The following is a 22,708-nucleotide window of genomic DNA, read 5'->3' as shown; positions in this document are numbered from 1 at the left end:
ATCACCACATATGCACTTTTTACATTCAAATTTAACTGAAAATGACAAAGAACTTTCTTCTTTTAAAAAAGATTTCCATCATTTTTAAAACTAAAAAGAGATGAAAAAATTTAAAAAGGAAATCAAGTTCAGTATATCATAAATTCTTAGCTAACCCCATGGCCTCTCGTTTAAGATTCACACAGCTATATTATCATGGAAAGTCATAACTGAGACAATTCTTATCTGTAAATTTATTTTATACCCATAATACACTCCAATATGGAAGAGATAAATTGCTTTTCCTACTCTGAAATGAAAAATTGTCAGCATTAACCAACCATTCTTTAAACTTTGACATTTAGTACTGTTACCCTCTTCTAAATTCTCTTTTTAGAAGTTTCATTTTTCATGAAAAGTAACTTTTCTGGTTGCATTATAGTTCATTAAATTATATACTACATTACTAAACTAAGTTGAGAAAGGCCATTCTACAGATGAAATACAAGCCAAATTGAATTAAATGAGAACTCTTCCAAATGGGTCATTCTGTTCAATTCCAACAATACTTAGATGTAGAAATTAGCTTAGTTTACAGGTGGAAATTACTGACATCTTAGCACTGGGGAACTATTGGGATCTCTGTGAAATGCCTACTTAAAAAAGTGAATAGGAAAATCCTATAACATCTTTTGTGATAGGCACTTGAAAAATTCTCGATTCAAATATTCCTTCCACCCAAGCAACCTAATTGAGTCAGGGAATTTCAGACCACCACCCTAAAATACCCTGGTATGAGGACTGGGTTTACTTTTTTAAATGTTTCCTAATTCTTGTGGTTTAAAAGACCGTACAACCTTTTCTTTCACAGCCTTCCTCTTGGTATCAATGATTAAAAAGAGGCAATCACGTTGGTATAAGGGTCTGTTTTCCAGAGTAGTAATAAAAGGGACAATTAGCTGAGTAGGTGTCCGACATGATAGTGGGACTTGAGCATCTTCGCAAAAAGTGATCAAGATCCAATTTGCCAAAGGTAGTGTGACCCCAAAGTACTCCGCTGTTTTTCCTACCATCGAGGTCTGAGGACTTTAAATTTTTTATTCCATTTCAGGAAAATATCCCTCAGGTAAGCCACAACTGCCCTATGCCTCAGTTTCCTACTCCAGAAAATGGGGCTAAGATTCCTGCTTTCCCTTCTGCAAGATGTGAGCCCCAGTGGGGACAGAGACTATGTCCACTCTGTCCCCAGTGCTTAGCTCATAGTAATTTCTTAATTAAATACCACCATAAGTATTAGGTTCCCATCAGACATTCTGAGAGTCCTGGCTCCCTTTATTCCACCAATTAGAGGCACTGCGTTTTCAGTTTAGCCACAAGATACATCATTCTGTCCAACCAACTCCACCCGGGGGTGGGGGGAAGCACTTAGTACAGTGCTCTTCATGTGGTAAGCCCTCGATAAATACAATTGATTGCCTGAACAAACATGTCCTGGCTTGCACGGCAAGGCAGGATCAGAAGCAACCAGAGCCTGCTGGAACCCAGGCCATCCACCAGCTTCTAAAAATGCTCACTGCTTTCCACCTGGGCAGAGAATGGGGAGGACAATGGACGACAGCAGAAGACCCGAACAGCTGCTCTGGAGTGAACTGAAAAGGAGGAACGATAAATAAAGAAGACAGAAGAAGAAATGCTTTAGATAAAAAGAAACAAAGCCTCAAACCATGTGGCCATGAGTGGCAGACAGTTGGGAAGCGGCAGAAGACAGACTGACCAAATCTGAAATTATATGAAATACGGGGAAGGGGTTTCTTGGAACACAAGCATTGAAAACATCACAAGGCAGACCAAAAAAAGGACAAAAAAACCCAGTGGCAGACATTACAGGTAGCCAAAGCAACTGAGCAGCAAGGAACAGTCTCCTCTGGGTCACTTAATAAATCGTATCTATTAAGGGCTTACTGTGTGGAGAGCACTGTACTGAACACTTGGGAGAGTACGATGTAACAGAGTTGGTAGACATGTCCCCTGCCCACAATGAGCTGGCAGTCTAAAGGAAAGTAGACTGCACTCTACTCAATGAAGAAGGTAATTGGTATTTATCACCCACATAGATAAAATTCTCCCTGATGGTATCTTCGATTTCAAACCTGAAAAATGTATGAATGGGGGTGTGTGTACATACGTTCACAGACACATACCCTCCACTTTTTAATTTATAGTTTCATGTCCACGACGCCAACGGGGCTGCTCAGAAGACAGTTCCAACAGTCTAGGTGCAGACATTTAAGTTAATGAGACTAATAAAAATTGCTCCGAATGTTTTCTCCTCTCCTTTTCTCTGTGGAGAAGTGTCGTTGCTCTAAACACGGCTGAATGTTAGGTTCAAGCTTTTTTAAATGGTATTTTTAAAGTACTTACTATATGCCAGACACGGTACTAAGCGCTGGGCTGGATACAAGCTAAACAGGTTGGACACAGTCCATATCCCACATGGGGCTCACAGAATTAAATCCCATTTTACAAAGAAAGTACCTGAGTCATAGAGAGGCTAAGTGACTTGCCCAAGGTCACCCAACAAAGACAGAGGCTGAGACAGGATTAGAACCCAGGCCCTTTCATTTCAAGAAGTTTTAGATGCAGAAGGTAGTGTAGGAAAGAAATTTGGTGGACTCATGGAAATTTCACAAAACTTGGAAAATATCAAAGTTAAAACAGAATCCTTGTTGCACATCTTGCACCAAGAAGCAACCACCTAATCTAATGAACTTTTATCTACCTCAGCATTTAGAACAGTGTTTGGCACATAATCAGGGTTTTAGTAATGCCATTTAACAAAAAGGACTTGGAGGGAGGAGATGGGGAATCCATTCATGTTCTGGTCCCCACTGGAGGCCCCTCATCTTTCTTGAAGAGTATCCCGGGGGCCCTCTGGATCTCACCGCCCTGAGGGCAAGGGACCTGCCTAAAATCCCACCTCCTCCCACAAGCCTTTCCCATCCCCCAAGTCATACACACCACATTGCTTCACAATTGTGGTATTTGTGAAGTGCTTCTTTGGTGCCAAGCATGTACTAAGTGCTGGGATAAGACATAAGGCAATCAGGTCTGACACAGTCCCTGACTTATATGGGACTCACAGTCTAAGGGGGAGGAAGAAGAGGGATTGAATGGAAAAGGGAATGTGTCTGTTACACTGCTGCATTGTACTCTCCCAGCTACTTAGTACAGTCCTCTGCACACAGTAAGCAGTCAATAAATTTGACTGACTGAAAAACAAGCCATCTTCAGGGTTCAGAGTAAAGAGACATTAGCTTTATGAGAGCAAAGGAACAGGGCAAAGGAGTAAATAATACTTATGGTATATGTTAAGCGCTTACTATGTGCCAGGCACTGTTCTAAGCGCTGTGTGGATTCAAGTAAATCAGGATGGATACAGTCTCTGTCCCGGGTGGGACTCTCAGTTTCAATCCCCATTTTACAGATGAGGTAACTGAGGCACAAATAAGTGACTTGCCCATAGTCACACTGCAAACAAATGGCAGACCCGGGATTAGAACCCATGACCTTCTGACTCCCGGCCCTTGCTCTATCCACTAGGCTGCTTCCCAATGAAGAGACTGGGAGATAGACAGTGGTGTTGGAGTTAAGGGTGATGGCTGGCCTTGGAACCAAGAGGTCGTTTAAATTTGGGAAGTGGAAAATTCCTGCAGAGTCAAAAAAAAAAAGATGATTTTAACAGAATCATTACCAGGATCGGAGAGGAACTGGAGGATTTGGAAGTTACGGTGAAAGAAAAAGGTGCATCAGATGTGATAAGAAAGACTATTAATTTTAAACTTCAGGTTCCGGTCACAACAGAGAAATGTTGACTTTGAATAATTTTGTTTTTCCCTCTCAAGAGATTCAATATCATAGATTAGCCAGAAAATCCAACTGCTGCTATAGGAGGCAGCACGGCTTCAGGAAAGAGCACAGACGGAGTCCACGGACCCAGGTTCTAGCACCAGCTCTGCCACTCAGCTGCTGAGTGATCAGGGCAAGTCACCTAGTGACCTCCCTTTGCCTCAGTTTCCTCTTCTAAAAATTGAAAATAAAATACCTATTCTCCCTCACCCTTGGACTTTGAGCCTTCATGAGGGACAGGGGCTGAGTCTCATCTGATTATCTTACATGGACCGTAGCACTCTGCACATCCTAAATGCTCAATAAATATCATCTTTGTTCTTATAATTACAAGTTAACCAAAACTCTTATTTTAAGAAATGAAGATGTGACTGTGAATGTTTTGGTGTAAGATTCTCAACTTTCCTCACCTGTAATGCATATTTCAAAACAATCATCAAATTTACGAAAATGAAAAATGCACGGACCCCTGGGCAGGAGACATTGCCTTAAGTTTTACAACACGAAACCTGGCTTAGGTCCATCCAATTAAGCCAGCAACTCATAGTAACGGCTTCATTTGACACTTGGGGAAGAGTTGCAAGTTACAAATTAAGTGGTATCCGACCAAGTGCCAGATGCCACAGGGCAAATGCCAAGGCAGAGGCATCACCTGCTCCCCTCTGCGGAGGCTGCTCTGGTCCTGGTCCAGGCTCAAGGGGAACAAATCCCCTTCAGAAGGGTCTGCCCCACAAGGCCTGGATAGGCCCTGGGATGTCCCTCCTGGAAAAGATGCTGAAACCTTCTGGAATCACTTTGCATTCCACCCCAAAATTCCAAGGTTCCAGGCCTATGCTTTACAGAAAGCCAGAACCCCTTCATTAGCTCTGCAACTACTGACTGTTGTTTCACCTAAAACCGCTTTTTAGGATATTCGTCAATTGTTTCCCCTATTATTTATTTTAATATGTCTCCCCTGCTACACTATAAGCTACTCAAAGGCAGGGACCACGGCTCCATGTCTACCGGTCTCACCCGCAGGTTTAACACAGTGCTCCAGTAGGTGCTCCCTAAATACCCCTGACTGATAAGCAAGTGATTAACATTGACCAAGAGTCAACAGGAAGGTAGCAGTGTTATTTCAGAATCCTTTTCTGCTGGAAAGGAGCTCTAGAATCCCTTGGGGCCTTTTCCAAGGTTCTGGTTAATGGGCTAGCAGGGTTGGGCTGAGAGCATTGGGGTCTGGCCCATGAAGAAATTCCCAGTATGTGGGTGCATGTTTTCTCCCTCTCTCTTCTCTCTTTCTTCCCCCCTGGTTTAAGCATCCTCGCTGTCGCCTATACGCTCCCTTTTTAAAATCTTGCTTTGTAGCAAAAATACACCGGCCCCTTCAATGTTCTCTGGACCAAAGGAACATCTGAAACCCGACTGGACAGTCCCATGGCAGCTCTGGCCCAGAGTGCACTTTACGTGCTGGAAAGATGCCGGCCATCGGGATGGGAAAGGCAAAATAAATTTCACCTGAGAATATACCTCCCTCTGGACTTCTCATATTAAGTCAGAGGCAGGGGTAGGAATGGAAACTGAATCTGGGCTGATCTCTTCTGAGAAGCAACCAGATTTAAACAAAATATTTTAATCCTCAAATAAAATATCAAGGAAGTAACCCAAGACAAAAGACATTGGCTAAGGGCTTCATGTGTAGGGAAAAAAAGTCTAAAAAGTGAAATCATTAACAAGAAGTCTTTCATTTCTCCTGCACTTGGGGCACAGATTATATTATATAAGCACTAGTATAACTTCTTGATCCACTAATTTCTATATTGCCTTCCAAACACAGGTATGTAAACAATAATGCGGCTAGAAAAGGCGATGTACCTAAGACAAAAGATTCAGGGAACCAAGGAAGCCAAATGAAGGAGACATCTTCTCTATTCTCATCCATTCCCATCCCAGAAATTCTGTAAAAGAGACTTCTTAACACTAAATCATAGTAAGCTATCATTAAAAGGAAACGACAACACAGTTCAGATTTGATCAGTAATGCTTATAAAAATAGCCTCTGAAGGCAAAGAATTCTGCGGATGACTACTTTTGGGTAAACTCTACTTGGCCGAGTGATCTGAAATCTATTTCACTACGGAAACAAATCCAAAATTTTTCTAAAAAAGGTGTAGCATTGGGAAAAAAACATTGACTAACAACACCAAGAAATATCACTTTCAGATAAATGTAAGATTAAGGAACTAGGCTGCCTCAGCAATCATGAATGTTTTAATTGGCCCAATTAAATATACTGATAATATTCTGGGGTATTATAACATTAAGATTGTGGATTGCAACACACCATTAAATTGAATACATCCTAAAAGCCCAAACTAGGGCAATATAATTATCACATATTTTCTCAATTTTTTAAATTCTGGCTAGTGAAACTATCAGCCTCGCAGTCATCAAGATGTCTTTTTACTGGCCTGGGTTTAGATCATTGAATTTTTGTGCTGCAATTATTTTTAAAACTGCTTCCACATTCTTTTCTTGGGTGTTTTTTTTCCATTGAAAAGGGCTGATAGTCAAACCCCCAGTAATCATGTCAAAAACAAAAAATATCTATTTCTATTCTTCTGGGAAATGGGTCTTAGTTTTAAATCTTTTCTATTTCTAATAGAATAGAAATAAAATAAATAGAAAAGAAATTGAGTAACCAAAAAAAAAAGCCTTTTTTTTAACTCTCAAAAACAAAAAAGTCAAAATGCGTAGCTACACACCGTGCTTGAAAATCTTAGCTGTTTTCTGGCACAACATCCCATCGTTTAAAACTACTCTGTAAAAAAGGCTCGAGACCTGCTAATTGAAATTTTAAAATGAATTTTGAAGTCAGTTTTCCTGTTCCGCTAAAACGTTAGTAGGCAGAATGTGAAGACATCCTAATATGCAAGTCTCCTACCACTAAAAGACCTCCCTAAAAGCACCCTTGACTCTCCCCCACAAAAGAGCTTTTAACTTAAGAGCATGGGGCAAAAAGAGAGCATGGATTTTTGATGGGGTGGGACTGAAAGAAGGCAGACTTCAGGGACTGACAGGAGGCTGCCATTTGGGGATCTTTTCAGCATTGATTACAAACTCTCAGATCTTGTCAGAGTCCTGGGACTGAGAGAGATTAGAGGTGCAACTCAAACCACCAGAGGGGCAATTGCCTCTATTCGTTCAATCTCTACTGTCCCTCTTGGGGTTGGTGCCTCTGAGAGCAGTCCGGTCCATCCCCTCCCCACCTCCCACCATCCCAAATCATTCACTCATCCCAGTGATCCATGGCATAGTTCGAAAATTAGCCTCCGGGTATCTCTCCTCTGTAAAAGCTCTAATTTGCAAGTTTTATACTGACCTCATCTCTTTTCAACAAATACTTCCCACGTAAAGTAACTTTTTCATACATCTCTCAAATAGGTTTGAGAAGCAGTATGACCCAGTGGATAGATCACGAGCCTGGGAGTCTGGAGGACCTGGGCTCTAGACCCAGCTCTGCCACTTCTTCTCTTTGTGACGCTGGGCAAGTCACTTCATTTCTCTGGGTCTCAGCTACCTCTTCTGTAAAATGAGGATTAAGACCATGAGCTCCATGTGGGACTGGGACTGTGTCCAATCTGATTGCCTTGTATCTACCCCAGTGCTTAGAACAGTGCCTGGCACATAGTAAGTGCTTAATGAATACTTTAAAAAAAAATTCCAACTGAAGGCTTATGCCAGAGTCAAAGCCCCTCCAGAATGACACTAAAAAGGTGACCACACAGAGAGGGATATTCTTGTGTCCCTAGTAAAGGCTGCCAAGATATACAGATTTTTTTTTAATTCTTAAACAGTTCTGTTACCTAAGTAGTTAAATAGATTTAACACTTTTTTAGCAAGGAGATGAATAGGCTTCCTGCCAGATTTTTTTTTTTAAACTCCACTTTCACAAGTGTGGTGTGTTTTCACTTAACTCTCCAAAATTTAACACTAACTGATAAAGATTTTAAAGCCTTCAAGAACCAAATGCAACTTCACATATCCAAATTAAGAGTATCACACTGGAATTTGAAAGCACTGAAGCTGGGCAGTGTAACAGACTCCAGACATGATGACGCAAAAAGCGTCACTATCATTTTACAATTTGGAAGAACTTTCCTCAAGCATATATCAATTCAAAGGGGGTAATTTTCACCTCATTAATGGTGCATTCCACCAGAAACCCCGTTTTGATAATTGGTTGTAGTCATATTTCAAAAAAGTGTATTCTTATTTTAGACTAATTTTAATGCAAGATATGGGTCGGAGGCTAGCTGGATCTGCCCAGTCAATGTGAGGCGAAGGGCAGAGTGGATACCAGCTAATGAGTGTCATATAGAGAGGCCTGGAAAGGGACTTAAAGTAGAATTTTTGGTCTTGAATCCTCCAGCTGGGCTGTTTAATAGCAACTGGATAATGGTTCAATCTCCTTCCCTTGGGCTGTGCATATTACTATTATAAAAGTATTAACAGGGACCGGGTTTAATGGTGCACTGAACCACACAACAGGAATGGCGGATGGTCTGGCGGGAGCGATGAATGTCCCTTCGTGGCTGGACCGAAGGGTAGGGGGCACCAGCATGGCAAGGAATAATCCAGCGATGCCAACATTGCTATTGGGATGGTAGTTCAGGCTACACATGAAGTGTGCAGAGTACTGTACTTAGTGCTTGGGAGATAATTGCTTACTGTGTGCCAAGCACTGTAGTAAGCGCTCAAGTAGATACAAGATAATCAGAGCCAGAATCTAAAGTACAAATATTATATTCTTCACTGATTTTCTTTGCTCTGTGAAGACAAGTTGACTTTTCAGAACTGCAGAAATGCATATTGATGATAAAAGTAAATGAGACAAATGAGAGAAAAGAGCTATAAACCCTCTTAACTGAAAGGTGTGGTGACGACCTACACAATAAGATTTAATGTTTGTTATAAATTACATTGAGATAACTTTCAGCTGCAATGCAAAATCCCCTTTTAAAGAGCAGAATTTGGAACATACGGAAGTTCATTCATTACAAATATTTACAGCCAGATTGTGGATCATGAAGACCACAATAAAAGCTGCATAAAACTAAAAAAATGCTAGTCCCTTTTCTAGGGACTTAATGGTACAACAAGGCTAAAACTGCATTCCACCCCCACCTCTTCCAACCTGATGGATTTTCCTTCACGACTTTTCCAGAAGGCCACTACCCTGGTCCAGGCACCAGTATTAACCCAGTTTAATGACTCCATTAGCCTCCTTGCTGATTTCTGCCCTTCAGTCTCACCCCCATTCAAACCATACTTTCTTCTGCTGTTCCCCTAACTCTTTTCCAAAAGCGTCATTCTCAACACCTCAAAAACCTTCAGTGGCTACCCATTCCTCTCAGCATCTGCTGGCCTTCGGACTGTCCCTCTCCCTCCTACTTATCTATTCTCTTCTCCCACTACACAGCCCCCGCCCATCCCCACAGCCCAATTTGCACTCTGGATTCCTCTCAAGCTAACCCTATTATCATCTATCCTGACCCCAATTTCTATCTCACACCTCTCAACCTTCCTGGAATGGCTCTGCCCCTTCAGATTCTACACACCCCATTTTCAAAGCCCTTCTGAAATCCCATTTCTTCCAGGAGGCCTTTCCCCATTAATTTCTAATCCCTGCATTTCTATCCCCCTACTGCCTGCTCAACACTTCTGTATCACCTAAGAATTTAAGTCCTCGCAACCTAAGCGCTCAATCTACACTACTGATGAGGTTCAGAATTCAGTTACCCCAATACTTAAAATGAATGCCCACAAAAGAACAATATGGTTAACGAAGTAAAGCTGGGAAAGGTAGGACATGTGAGATAAAGCCTGAGGACTTCTTTTTCTGTCATTAGGGGAATCTGCAGAGTACTCAATAGCATTGTTTTAATTACTTGAGGGGGAATTTAGCACTAAGCCACCATCACCTACACTACCCTTACTAAGACATGTCATCTGGCCCCAAAATGAAATATCCTCATGATGAAAAGGAGGAAGACTCACAAGAGGTAGATCTATTTGAAGTAAAAAGTCCAATTTGACTGCCTAGTCAGCCTCACAGATATGGGTCACTTGCTCACCAATGGCAAGAACCACATGATGTCAGGTGACCTAATTCTGTGGCCCTTGGTCTCAGCAGTCATTTTCCAATCACTGAGCCAACGGTCCCCAACTGTGTGCCCTGCAGTTCTCCATCAAAGCCCACTCCCACCCCCGGATTCTATTACTGAACCCCAATTCTAGCTCTTGGCAAAAGAAGAAGGCAAATAAAACAGCTAGCGGGGATGACTTGAAAGACCGAAACAGGAGTGTGGAGATCTGTTTCTATTTCCAGCTTGGCCCTTAGCTTGCTGCTAGGACAGAAGGAATGCCACACTGAATCAGAACAATGGTCCACCTAACCCAGCATTCTGTCTTCAAACAGCGAGCTGGTGGCAGTCCCCAGAATCCTTCCGCAGGAGTTAGAACACTACTGGAGAAGCAGTGCGGCTTAGTGGCAAGAGCACGGGCTTGGGGGGTCAAAGGACGTGGATTCTAATCCCAGCTCCGCCAATTGTCTGCTGTGTGACCTTTAATTCTCTGTGCCTCAGTTACCTCATCTGTAAAAGGGGGATTAGGACTGTGAGCCCCAGGTTGCACATGGGGCAACCTGATTATCTTGTATCTAACCCAACGCTTAGACCAGTGCTTGGCACAGAGTAAGCACTTAATGCCATCATTATTATTACTATCATTGTTCTAACATTTCTTAACTTCCCCCCGGTTTAGTTTCCATGAGGACGGGGAGCCTACTCCCCAAGTTCTTCGGCATGTTTAAATTTTTTTAAAACAGAGTGAAAAGCTGGTAGATGGGCTTACAAACAATGCTCTATTAAATGGCTTAAGCATTTCATAAATACTATCACTACTTCTAAAATCAGAGAGATAATTATGTCATCTTTTTTTTTTCCCCAAAGTACTGGAATGGTAGAGCAGGGGAAGAATACACAGCACCAAGTACCAGTGAGCACAGAGTCCTAGGATACCCTGTAAGCTCCCGCATCACTGGGAAGGGAGGCCTTCCAAAAGGCTGCTCTTCCTGGGTAGTCCCCAGCCGTGTGTTCTTAGCCAGATCATCCTAAGCACTTTAGGGGACTCACAAACCTTCACATTATCTACCAAACCAGAGTACTGCCAAACGCCACATCCAAAAACCCACTTTTTCTCTCACTGCTCTAAGTTAAGGGGAGGCTATTCCCTGTGGACGTGACCTCTGCGTGATCCAACACATGGAGTAATTTTATTTAACAACTTGGCACTTTTGAAGAAAAGTAAGGGCCCATATGAAAGTAACAAGAAAACCAAAAGTCTACAGGTAGTCTGGGAATTTGCAGTCTGGGTCCTTGCGTCAACATCAATAGTGACTCTTAAAAACCATTTGGACCCTCTGATATGGAAATTCTAGAAGTCACAGACTTTTAAGCTTCGGGCCGTTTTGTCAATAGTAACTCACTTCAAAATCCCTCATTTACAGAAGAATGGGAATGGAAGTGATGACATTAACACAAACCTAGCCATCATAGCCAATTTTCCTACCAAAAAGATGAACTTTTTTGACAAGGTAATATATAATATGACCCTCTCTTCATACAAATTCTCAGATGAAACTGACCCTGTAATAGACGAGTGCTACAAAAAATATAATATGTACTAAGAGAAGCATCTGTACACCCTAACTAGATAAGAATCACAGTATGGTAAATTTCATCCAGAAAGGCAATTTTAAACACAAAAGTTAGAGACTCCCAAACCTCATCCTGGATTTCGGGTGAGTTAGATTGAAATGTGTGACTAGTTCGATACTCTGGCACAATCTTAATTACCCAACCATGTTTCTGGCAACCTTTCTTAAACAGCATTTTCTGACCAATTTAACTAGGCCGATATTTTTCAACCATTAATTCTTCTTCCCCTCCCCCAATCCCTTTGTATGTCTGCTGAGCCAGTAATGCATACAGTAGATTTCTAAGGCATTTTGAATGCTTAATACCTACATTAAAGAAAATTTAGGATCGCTTACCTTGATTTTGTTATGGAAGTACATATCTATCATTTACCAGTTTCCCGTCATATGAATGACAAATGAATTATAAGAAGTGATGCTTTACCATTAGGGGGAACAAAGGGGAAAAATACACACAATGGACTCCGGTAGGGCTTACAAACTTTGATAAACATTTGGGGACTGTACATAGGAAAAAAAAAAACCTCAAATGTAGCGAGCCAAAAATTAATGACATTCAAATACTTAAGGCAGCAGAGAAAGGCGAACTGATCGGAAAAATGATGGGAAAGTCAAAAATTGATTTTTTATTGTTTTTAAAATGCTACTGAATAATCCAGTTTTAAGACTAAACCGAAAAAACTGAAAGCCAAAACAATTCATTCTCTGTTACTAAAGAATTTTTTACACATACTTTTTACATGAAATCCATGTACATCGAAAGCATTGCCTATGGCCTCAAATCCTTTCAAACCCAACCAAAAAACACAAGGGGCACCAGCTTTCACAACATACAATCTTATAATTCATTCGTTCATTCAATCGTATTTATTGAGCGCTTCCTGTGTGCAGGGCACTGCACTAAGCGCTTGGAAAGTGCAATTCGGCAACAGATAGAGACAATCCCTACCCAACAACGGGCTCACAGTCTAGAAGGGGGAGACAAAAAAAAACAAGCAGACAGGCATCAGTAGCATTATAATAAATGAAACCTCCAATACCGATTTATTCTGCAGACTTGGCTGTAAGGATTAAAAAAAAAAACTCATACTGAATTCATTCCAAGCAAAAATACTCATAAAGCCCCTCTATTTATGCAAAATCGTTTGGATGACTATTAAAAGTGTCAACTGAACATGCATATATGGCTTAGAAATTTGATATCGTAAAATGTAGGACTCTGAAGAAAAAAAAAAATCACCCAACTTTTCAGGTCTTCCTTTCCATCTTCCAAAAGGGCACAAAAGAAAGGCAACTGAGGGCTTAAGCAACGCTTTAAAATGAACGGTGCTTGTCTACGTGTGAATGCATGCATTCACATATATGCGGGGACATATGTAACTGTACATATGAGCACTCACTAACCCCCTCCCAATCTCTCTCTCTCACACACACATACGCACACCTTCCCTTCTTTCTTTGCAGATTAAGTAATGGTGGAAGACTCATTAAATCTTCCACTTCGCCCTAAATGAAATGCAAAGAAAGTACGCCTATCCTTCTCAAAGGCAGCTTTCAAAGAAGAAATCTCAGCGCAGGTTCAAGCCCTTACAACCTCTCCCCCACCCATCCCAGAACATTACCCAACTGGTATTAGGGTTCGGAAAAAGCAAAAATCCAGACGTATATATGCACTTTTATATAGACCTATGCATGTATATATAAAGTCCCCAACAAACCTTCTCAACCTCAAAAACGGACGATGCCAGAACGGCACAATGAACCAAATTCTGGTGATGCACGAAGTACCAAACTCTCCATACGTGAACGGTAATTAAATCAAAGAAAGGAACCAGAATGGAGGAAGACCGCCTCTTCCCGGCACCTATCTTGGATGAAAAAGCCTCTTTTGCAAGCCCATATTCCTATTTTGTGAAGACTAAAGTATAATGCCCCGCACTCAAGGGTCAAAAGCCCCCCAACCCTCCCCAAAATAAAACCCCTGAACGGGGTCCCTTCCCCCAACTCCCAGTCCTGGACAATAAAAGGGACCGGGTTCCGTTGCAAACTTTAAATATAAATATATATATATGCATATATATATATATATGGTAAAGGCAGACTTCAGCCCTTCTCTGCAAACGACCCCCCTTTACTTGAAGAGATAAACCTATCTGGAAGCCCCCACAGGACGCACTGTTGAGCATAAATGCAATAAGAATATTTCTTTTTTCTCCTCAGTACCTGGAGGATCCATTTCAATATAAAATATCAGTTCCGTGGAATAGGGCATCATCACCTCCCTCCAGTCTGCGTCATCGCGGTCCATATTCCACACTGTATTGTACATCGCGGGGCCGGGCGCGGGTCGTTAGGAAATAGAGAATATATACTTTTTTTTTCGCTAGAAAAATTGAAAAATAGAATCCTATCTTTAAAAAGTCCCCTACGGAAAGGTATCTGAGGCTTTGGAGCGGTCACCGCTGCTGGTAATAATGGTGGTGACCTCCTACCCAGCCAAAAAAAAAAAAGATAAAAACGCAAACTTTCCGTCCCAAGGGTTTGGGGGAAGAAAGTGGATTTGGGGGGGGGGGGAATAGAGATGTTCAAAAGGGGGGAAAAAAAGGACCACCCCGACGGCCACCTGGAAAATCTTTCCTTAGAAAAGGCACTTTTGGGGGGGGAGGGTCCTTTGGAAAAGGACCGTCGGAATAAAAGGGGGTTGGAGGGGGATGAGGGGAAAAACGGGGAGGAAAATTGGGGGGGACTGTTATGGGGGAAATTTGGAGGGGAGGAGGGGATAGGCCGCTGCCCCCCAACCTCGACGCCCTGTTGGGCCCGGGGCGGGTGGCTTTGTCAGCGGCCCCGTCGGGCTGGGTCCGTCCGGCGGGCGCAGTGGCCGTCGCCGTCGGGTTCCGGGGCGTCCGTCCCAGCTCCTGTCAGCGGGATGGGCCTCCGCTCCGCTCCCCCGCCCAGGATGGCGACCGATTGGGGATGGTTCTTCGTCTGCCCCGGCGCCCCCACTAGAGTTTCATTTTAACAGCGCTGAGGGGACGGCTCCTCCCCGCCCCCCCCCTCCTCCCCACCGCCCCGACGGGGTGAGACCAACACGCCTCCAGGATGGGGGGGGGGAACGGCCAGAGACAATGGTCGCATCCCTCCCCCTCGATGTCTCCGCCAAGACGGGTTGGGGTGGGATCAGGGCGGACTCCTCAGGCGGTTGGGGTCGTTGTCGGGAAGGGGGCTGGACCCCTTCTCCCCACCCTCCGCCACCGTGATCCGGCTCCGGGGGGGCGCCCCCGCTTTTAAGGGGGGGGCGGGGATGGTACGGTCCGGGCTGGCCGCGCGCCAGGGGCTGGTGCCGCGAGCACGCGAGCCAAGGGGGGGGCGCGAGGGAGGGGGGGGGGAAAGAGGGAGAGAGGAGGGACGGGATTGGCTGAGCCCCGTTGCCGGAGCCGGAGCCTGCGTCTTTTGTCTGCCTCGCTCCACCGAGAGGGCGCGAGACGCCTGCGTGCCCGCTCCGGCCAATGGGGAGGCAGCCGGCGCCGGCCGCTTGGCAGGCCATTGGCTGGATCCCAGTTACTAAGCGGGACAAAAGGCAGAAGGGGGAAAAAAGAAAGCGGCCGTTGGCTGACAGGCCGGGCTGGCGCTGGGGAGCTCCCGCTGAGGCTCGCTCTGCCCTGCCCGGAGACAGCCGAGGCCGACGACTGAGGGGGAGGGGAAAAGGGGGAGGGAACCGCACTCCTCGCTCTGCCCGGAGACCGGCTTGAGGAGCGCCTGCCCTCACTTTTTCCAACGGCCCCAACCCGAGGGGGAAAAAAGATGGACGGCGAGCCCATCTCCCCTCAGACGGTCCCCTCCAGTCACCCCACCAAAAGGCGACATCAGTCGACCCCCCCCGTCCCCCGCCCGCGGCTCCACAAATAAACCTAATGTCGGAAAGTGACGGCCTCATCCCCTCCATCGTGTCCTCCCCAAGCTCCTTGACAGCTGAGGCCCGGTGCCCTCCCTCGGTCTCCCGGTGGGGATCCGCAAATATTACCGTAATCGATGTCGGGGATCCGCAAATATTACTGTAATCGATGTCGGGCCGTTGTCGGCTCGGCCAGGGTATACAAAAGGTCTTCCTTGTCTCGCCCCGAAAAGGGAGCCAGACTCCCAGACGCCTCTGGGCGCCTCCGAGTTGTCAATGGTGTGACGCTGGGCCGCCACCGAGGCCCCGGGTCATGTCTCGTGGCTGGACTCCCCAAAACACCTTGGGCAAAGCTAAACTCATTTCCAGCTTCTGGGCTACCTGCTGTTTAAGAGGGTCCCCTGTTTTCTCCTAGCCGAGAGAAGGTTTGCAGAAAAGCGCACAGAGGGAGTCAGAGCCGTGGCCCTCGGGGGCAAGACGCCCAAAAGCCACCTGAGCCCCAAGACAACGGCTCTGCACTTGCCCCTTTTCCCAACTCCCTTCTCCCCACCATGATCTGGGTTGCACTACTCGGCCAGAAAAGAATGGTCTGGAATCACCGGGCTTGAGCGTGGCTCCTGAGATAAACCACAGGTGCTATTATTCATCACCATAAAGTCACCCTTCTGCCTCCCAGCCCCTTAAAATGGACGCTTCAAGACTGGATGTTAGTCCCGGCAATTCCCGTCTATTTCAGAGGCGGTGTAATTAATTGGGCGAAGAACCCGAGCGGAGGAAAGGCGCGTTTATATTTTGTAGGGTGCATGTGAGATTGCTGTTCTACACACACCACGGCACAGTACAGGGAGGCAGAAAACTGCTCCATTTCCTCTTTAGTCGGGAGTAACAAAGCCCATTGTGTTATATTTGGCAACCTGCTTTAAGCCCCAACTAAACCTCCTACCCTAAGCTGCTGTGCGGAGTGGCCTTGTGGCTGTAACAGCGGCTGCCACGTCTCACCCTCCACCTCCAGGGACGGCTGCAACTTTGGAGTGGGTGGAGTTACCCAGGTGACCAAAGACTTCAAACCAAGTCAACTGTTTCTGCCACGGATGATGATTTGGGGCAGTGGGCGAAACCCCAGAAGCAGAGTTCCCGGGTGCTCTGGGTTTTCTTCTGAGGTTTCTGAAATTCAAACACGGGTCAGGCCGGGCCCTGACTGGAGGCGGGTGGGGAGTAGGGGGATGTCGGCGGCCCTCCAAAGATCGGGAGGAAGCCTCCCCTCTGGCCATGGACCGGCTCTGATCAATGGCTTCCCAGCGGTCACCTCGCTTAGCCATATCTGGGAAGGAGCAGCACCAGCCTTTGAGAGCTCGTCAGGCAGGACAATCAGTCAAGGGCAAGCTGGGTTATTTTCATTCACGTCCCTGCCCGTGCTGCCTCGATTCGACGAGGGAGAGGATGAAACATGTGGAAAGATAATGGTCTCCAGTTTTCTACCATGACTTTTCCCCTGGACTAAGTTTCCCATTATGCCGTGGAGCTCCATTTTGAAAACAGCACAGTCAGAGGGCTTTTCTTTGGGCAGAGACTTCTCAGGGTAGAATCGCGAGGAGAAATAATACACATTTAATCTTGAAGAACGGGGCACATGGAATAAAGGAGACTGCTTAGCTGTGCCACTTAAGGTTGCGTTTTTTTTTTCTTTTTAACAGGTGTCCAACCTTTTTTTTTTATATACTTTGGATGGGAGAAAAACAGAGTGATGTAAGAAGTGGTGATGATTCAATAGGTGGCCCACTTCCTTCTGAGACAGGATTGAACCAGTGCCCTAGCATGGTGGTAAGGGGCAGGATGATCCTGGTATGGCTTCCTTTCAGTTGAGAAATAAAAAACAAGGTCCTGGCGGCTTGTCACTAAACAGCCCGAGGCCCTTCTGGCAGAAGGAGCGGAGAAAGGGAGGGAAAGTGGGAGGGATGGTAGCTCTAATGTTCTGGACCGCCTCCATTTTGAGGTGTGGTTCAAATTCAGTTCTGAGAGTCGAAACTCCTGAGTTCTAATCCTGGGCCTTGAGCTGCTGGTCTTCGGGCTAAGTAATAGGCTTGGGCAAGTTGCCCCGTTGGATCGGGCGCAGTTTGCCCCCTCTGTATAATGGGCACTTTCACACCAGTCTGTCCTAGAGTGAGGAGAATTGGTTGTTGACAAGCGGCTGAGTGGCCTGATGGAAAGAGCAGGGGACTGAAGGTTGAGAGATCCAGGTCCTGATCCCAGCTCCGCCACGTGATTTTGAGCATAACCTCTCTGGCCTCGGCTAGCTCATCTGTAAAATGGGGATGAAATCCCCATTCCCCCTCCTATTAAGATTTTGAACCTCGTGAGAGACAGGGACTATATCTGACACGATTCACCGAATCTACCCCATTGCTTAAGCACATAGGAAGCATTTAATAAGGCCCGGAGTTAGTATTAAAATTCATTAGGCTAGTTGATCGTGAAGGGTTCTGAGAATGAAAAACATCACGAAAGGGAAAAAAAAAAGTCTGATGGCTAACGTTATTTATTTTCGATCCTAGTTTACCATAGTGTGGCTGTGAAGTGATTCATTGCTATTTCTGCACACTGTGCTCCAGTTTTCCCCCCAGAAGTGGCTGCATTTTAGAGATGGTGAAAAATTTTCTCTGCACGAATGTATATACAGTTTGGTCTCAGAATTCCTTATGCCAGCAAAATCTGCCTGGAACCAAGCCAGTGGGTTATGGAGTGTTGTGTGATTCAAGGTGCTATTTGAGTGTCAAGACGTGCAAAATGGAAATGCAGTGCTTGGATTGGAAAAGAAAAGACCACTGGTTTGAAGAGCACAGCTGGTTTTAAGGATCAGGGAGCACTGGCTTGGCTTCCCTTCCCATCTCCCCACCCTTATGGCCCCCTCACACCTCTCATTTCAGCCGCAGTTTTCCTGCATCTCCTATTAGCTTGAGATTACAGAGAGCTCCTCCGGGGGTAGACCCCAACAAATTTAAAGTAACCTATAACCATGACCTTCCTTAGGGTTAGGGTTAGGGTTAGGGTTAGGGTTTAGGGGTTAGGGTTAGGGTTAGGCCCTCTGAGTCAGAGAAATAGCAATTCTACATGGAAGAGGTCTCTTGCTGAAAGAACCAACTGAAACCAGGGTCATCTTGCCACCATCTCAGAGGAGAAACCGATAGTTATCCATTGAAGAGCCTGTTCTAATCAATCCATAGTATTGATGATTATTGTACTCTCCCAAGCATTTAAGTACTGTGCTCTGCACACAGTAAGTGCTCAATAAATGCCATTGATTGGCTGAATGCTTACTGCAGTGCCTTGCACTGTACTAAGTACCTCGAAGAGTAGAGTAGAGCTCATAGGCATCATCTCTGCCCTCAAGGACCTCAAAATCCTGAGGTGGATCGGGTAATAATTTACAACTTGGAGGAAGAAGGAAAAAGGGGAGATGTGTGCAAATTAGTGCTCGAGTTACAGGGAGGGTAGGATGCAAACAGAAGGGCTACTGGAGGTTGTGAGCACCCAAGAGATCGGGTGGTGCCGAGGTTTCTTAAGATGACGAGGAGCAGTGCGGCCTAGCGGAAAGATCCCGGCCCTGGGAGTCAGAGGACCTGAGTTATTTTTGTTTTGGTTTTCCCCCATGGTATTTGCTAAGCACTTACTACGAGCCGGGCACTGTACTGAGCGCTGGGTTGGATGCAATCCATGCCCCGCATGAGGCTCACGGACTTAATGCCCTCTTTACAGATGAGGTAACTGAGGCCCAGAGAAATTAAGTGATTTGCCTAAGGTCACCCGGTGGCTGAGCCAGAAGGACAACTCAGGTCCTTCCAATTCCCAGGCCTGTGCTCTATCCACTAGATCATATTGCTTCTAATTCCAGCTCTGCCACATGCCCGCTTTGCGTACTGAAGAAAGTCACTTCACTTCTCTGGGCCTGTTTCCTCACCTTTAGAATGGGGATTTCATCCTACTGCCTCCCACTTTGAGCCTCATGAGGGACAGGGACTGTGTCCAATCTGATGATCTTGTATCTACCCCCGGCACTTAGAACAGTGCTTGGCCCACAGGAAGTGCTTAACAGGTACCCTAATTATACTTATTATTGATGGCTGCTGGAAGGGATCCTTATTTGACAACCTTCCCTGCCCTTCACTCTTCTGAAGAGCATGAAAACTAGGACTAGGCCAACTAGCTAAAAACATCAAAAAAAGGCCAATACTGAGTGGAAAAGCTTGTTTATCTCAAAAGTTAAAGATGTTTTGTTTTGTTGTCTATTACCCCATTTCTAGACTGTGAGCCCATTGTTGGGTAGGGATTGTCTCTATCTGTTGCCAAACTGTAATAATAATAATAATAATGTTGGTATTTGTTAAGCGCTTACTATGTGCCGAGCACTGTTCTAAGCGCTGGGGTAGCCATAGGGGAATCAGGTTGTCCCACGTGGGGCTCACAGTCTTAATCCCCATTTTACAGATGAGGGAACTGAGGCACAGACAAGTTAAGTGACTTGCCCATAGTCACACAGCTGACAAGTGGCAGAGCTGGGATTCGAACTCATGAGCCCTGACTCCAAAGCCCATGCTCTTTCCACTGAGCCACGCTGCTTCTCCGTTGTACTTTCCTAGCACTTAGTACAGTGCTCTGCACACAGTAGGCGCTCAATAAATGTGAATGAATGATTGAATGAGAATGCTTCAAGCTAGGCACAGGCTTCTGATGATGATGATGTTATTTGTTAAGTACTTACTAGGTGTCAAGCACTGTTCTAAAAGCTGAGGTAGATGCAAGCTAATCAGGTTGGACAGAGTCCCTGTCCCACATGGGGCTAAGTCTTCATTCCCATTTTACAGATGAGGTGACTGAGGCACTGAGAAGTCCCTTGCCCAAGCAGCAGACAAATAGAAGAGCCAGGATTGGAACCCAGGTCTTTCTGACTCCCAGGGCTGAGTTCTATCCACTAGGCCATGCTGCTTCTAGCCTGGTAACCCTGCAGTTGAGGAAACCCGCGGCTTAGCCGACGTCTACCCGGATTGACGGAGTCCTAGAGCAAAAGCACACCATCTCTCTGCTCCTGAAATCCCCCTTCTGCAGTACTGGTGCTATCTTGGGGCTCTGAGAATCATTATTGCTTTTCTGTTAAGTTATCCAGACAGCTGACCATAGGCTAGCCTTAGTGAAGAGGTGACAGATAAGCCATAAGTAGATTTGGCCAGACAATTGCATAGAACAAAACATGGAAAAATAATCCTACATGCCTGTTCCATATGCCCTCCCCTGATCCCTGGAAAAAGGGGGAGAGAAAATAACGCTGAAAAACAAATAAACCCACAGCAGGCTTTACATTGCTTGAGTTACAGATCTAAATCTGCCTGTTCCTCCCTCACCTCCACCATCTCTTACTATGATCTCCATCCCCAACATTTATTTTCACTCTACTTTTATTTGATCAGCTGCAAATTGCAAAAATTCCAAGCGGTTTGCAGAAAATTCAAGAAAATAATCCTGCAAATAAAGAAACTGCTTTGGGCTTTCGGTAAGGAGACCCTCTCAGAAATGTAACACCATATAGGGCTTTAAAATACCTCCACTTGCTGTATTCATTCTTTCAGTGCTTTTGGAACAATTTGTAGCTCAGCCTTTTTTCCTGGAATGTTCAGTAACTGGCCCATAATTCCCCAGGTCTCCAAATCCAAAAGCAGTTTTTGGAGTGTTCCGTAGTTGAAGGGGGAAAAAATCACCCCGGTTCCCCAATTTGATCATTCTGTTGCTTTTTAAAAATATGCGACAATATTTTCCTTTGCTCCTGACAAGAAAAATCTCCAGCATCCGTCGGAAAAGGGACGTGCCGACCCCGGTTTAAAACTAATTAGAATTTAGCTGTCTAGAAGGTTGATCCTTCACTCTAAGTGTCCCTGCTTGTGGCTGTCTGATTGAAGTCCGTGGAAATTGCGTGTCGCTCGGAGGTTAGGAGATCATCGGGCCCGTTCGGATAACGATCTGCTCTTCCGTCTGGAGCAGACAGTTTCACGTCCAGCCCTGCAATCTCTCCCAGGCAGTTCCTCCGCTCCATAATGGAGGCAAGTGGGGGTGAGGACATTTATTTCTCATTTAAGAAATCCAACAGGGAGACCGTTCTCAGAATTGTTAACATTAGTTTTTGAGCCCTTCATGCTTCATACTCTAGGCCCCGCCGGGAGAAAGAAGGGTAGGAAGAGAGAAGAAGAAAAGGGATAAAAGGAAGAATTTGTCAGGGAGAGAGCGAGGTTGTAAAGCTGGGTGACTCTTGAAATGTACTTTGTACAAATAAAGGGCTTTTCAAGCTGAGAATCTCAGAGCATTTTCCCACAGTAATTAACTACCAAGCAAAATATTATCAACCCCTTTCTGGGCAAGGACACTTGCCATTCTATTTTTCCTCCGATCTGTAAATTATACCTCTCCTGTGTAAGCTTGTTGAGGGCAGAGATCGGGTCTTGAAAAATGTAATGAGAGACTCTAATTAGCCTTTCAAAGCTTCCAGCTGCCTTATTCCCCTTGATCCAACTCAGTTCACTCCATTAGAGTGTCAACTCTTCAATTAGAGCATAAATTCCTTGTGGACAGAGAATGTGTCATTCACTTAGTATTAATAATAATAATGTTGGTATTTGTTAAGCGCTTACTCTGTGCAGACCACTGTTCTAAGTGCTGGGTAGATTGTGGTTAGTATGGCACATTGCCCCCAGTGGGACTCAAAAGATGATCTTTCTACTAATAGGTCGGACCTACTTGTCTTGAACCTACCCCAGTGCTTAGATTAGTGAGTGACACATGGTAAGTGCTTCACAAATACCGTCATCATAGTAACCATGCTTCTAACTCTACTGTACCCTCCTAGATACCGTACAGTGGTCTGACCTCAGTAGATGCTCAAGAAATACTACTGAGTTACTAACTGACAGACTGGAATGAATTACCGATTTTAAACAAATGGGCTTTTTGGTTCTATTCAGTTTGCCTTCTGCAAATTTCAAATTTACGTTCACCCTTCACAAACAGCCATTTTCTTACCAAAGTACTCGACAAGAACAAGATAATTAGAAAAATCACGAATGATCTTAAGGCACACCTGATCATTCTGGGCAGAGGAATAAAAAACAAATAGTATGCCACACGCTCTT

General features: G+C 44.9%; 1 protein-coding gene across 3 annotated transcripts in view; it reads right to left on the bottom strand.

Moving 5' to 3' along the window:
- The window catches only part of PIK3R3 (phosphoinositide-3-kinase regulatory subunit 3), an 89,163-nt gene that overhangs the window by 19,343 nt on the left and 47,112 nt on the right, over positions 1 to 22,708 (bottom strand). The window contains exons 1-2 of one of the 3 annotated variants that reach the window (XM_029083132.2): positions 14,447 to 14,673; positions 13,871 to 13,963 (exon numbers count right to left, since the gene is read on the bottom strand). The exons of 1 other annotated variant lie outside the window; for it this stretch is intronic. In XM_029083132.2, coding sequence (XP_028938965.1) covers positions 13,871 to 13,955 — 85 coding nt within the window. In that variant the 5' untranslated portion in view covers positions 13,956 to 13,963; positions 14,447 to 14,673. Of the gene's footprint in view, positions 1 to 13,870; positions 14,204 to 14,446; positions 14,674 to 22,708 lie in introns of those variants that run through there. One more of the 3 variants, XM_029083131.2, reaches the window with a different exon arrangement.

This window comes from Ornithorhynchus anatinus, chromosome 18, assembly GCF_004115215.2.
Source record: "Ornithorhynchus anatinus isolate Pmale09 chromosome 18, mOrnAna1.pri.v4, whole genome shotgun sequence".
Lineage (NCBI taxonomy): Eukaryota > Metazoa > Chordata > Mammalia > Monotremata > Ornithorhynchidae > Ornithorhynchus > Ornithorhynchus anatinus.
The sequence above is the reverse complement of the archived record's forward strand: the minus strand, read 5'-3'. Positions and strand labels throughout refer to the sequence as shown.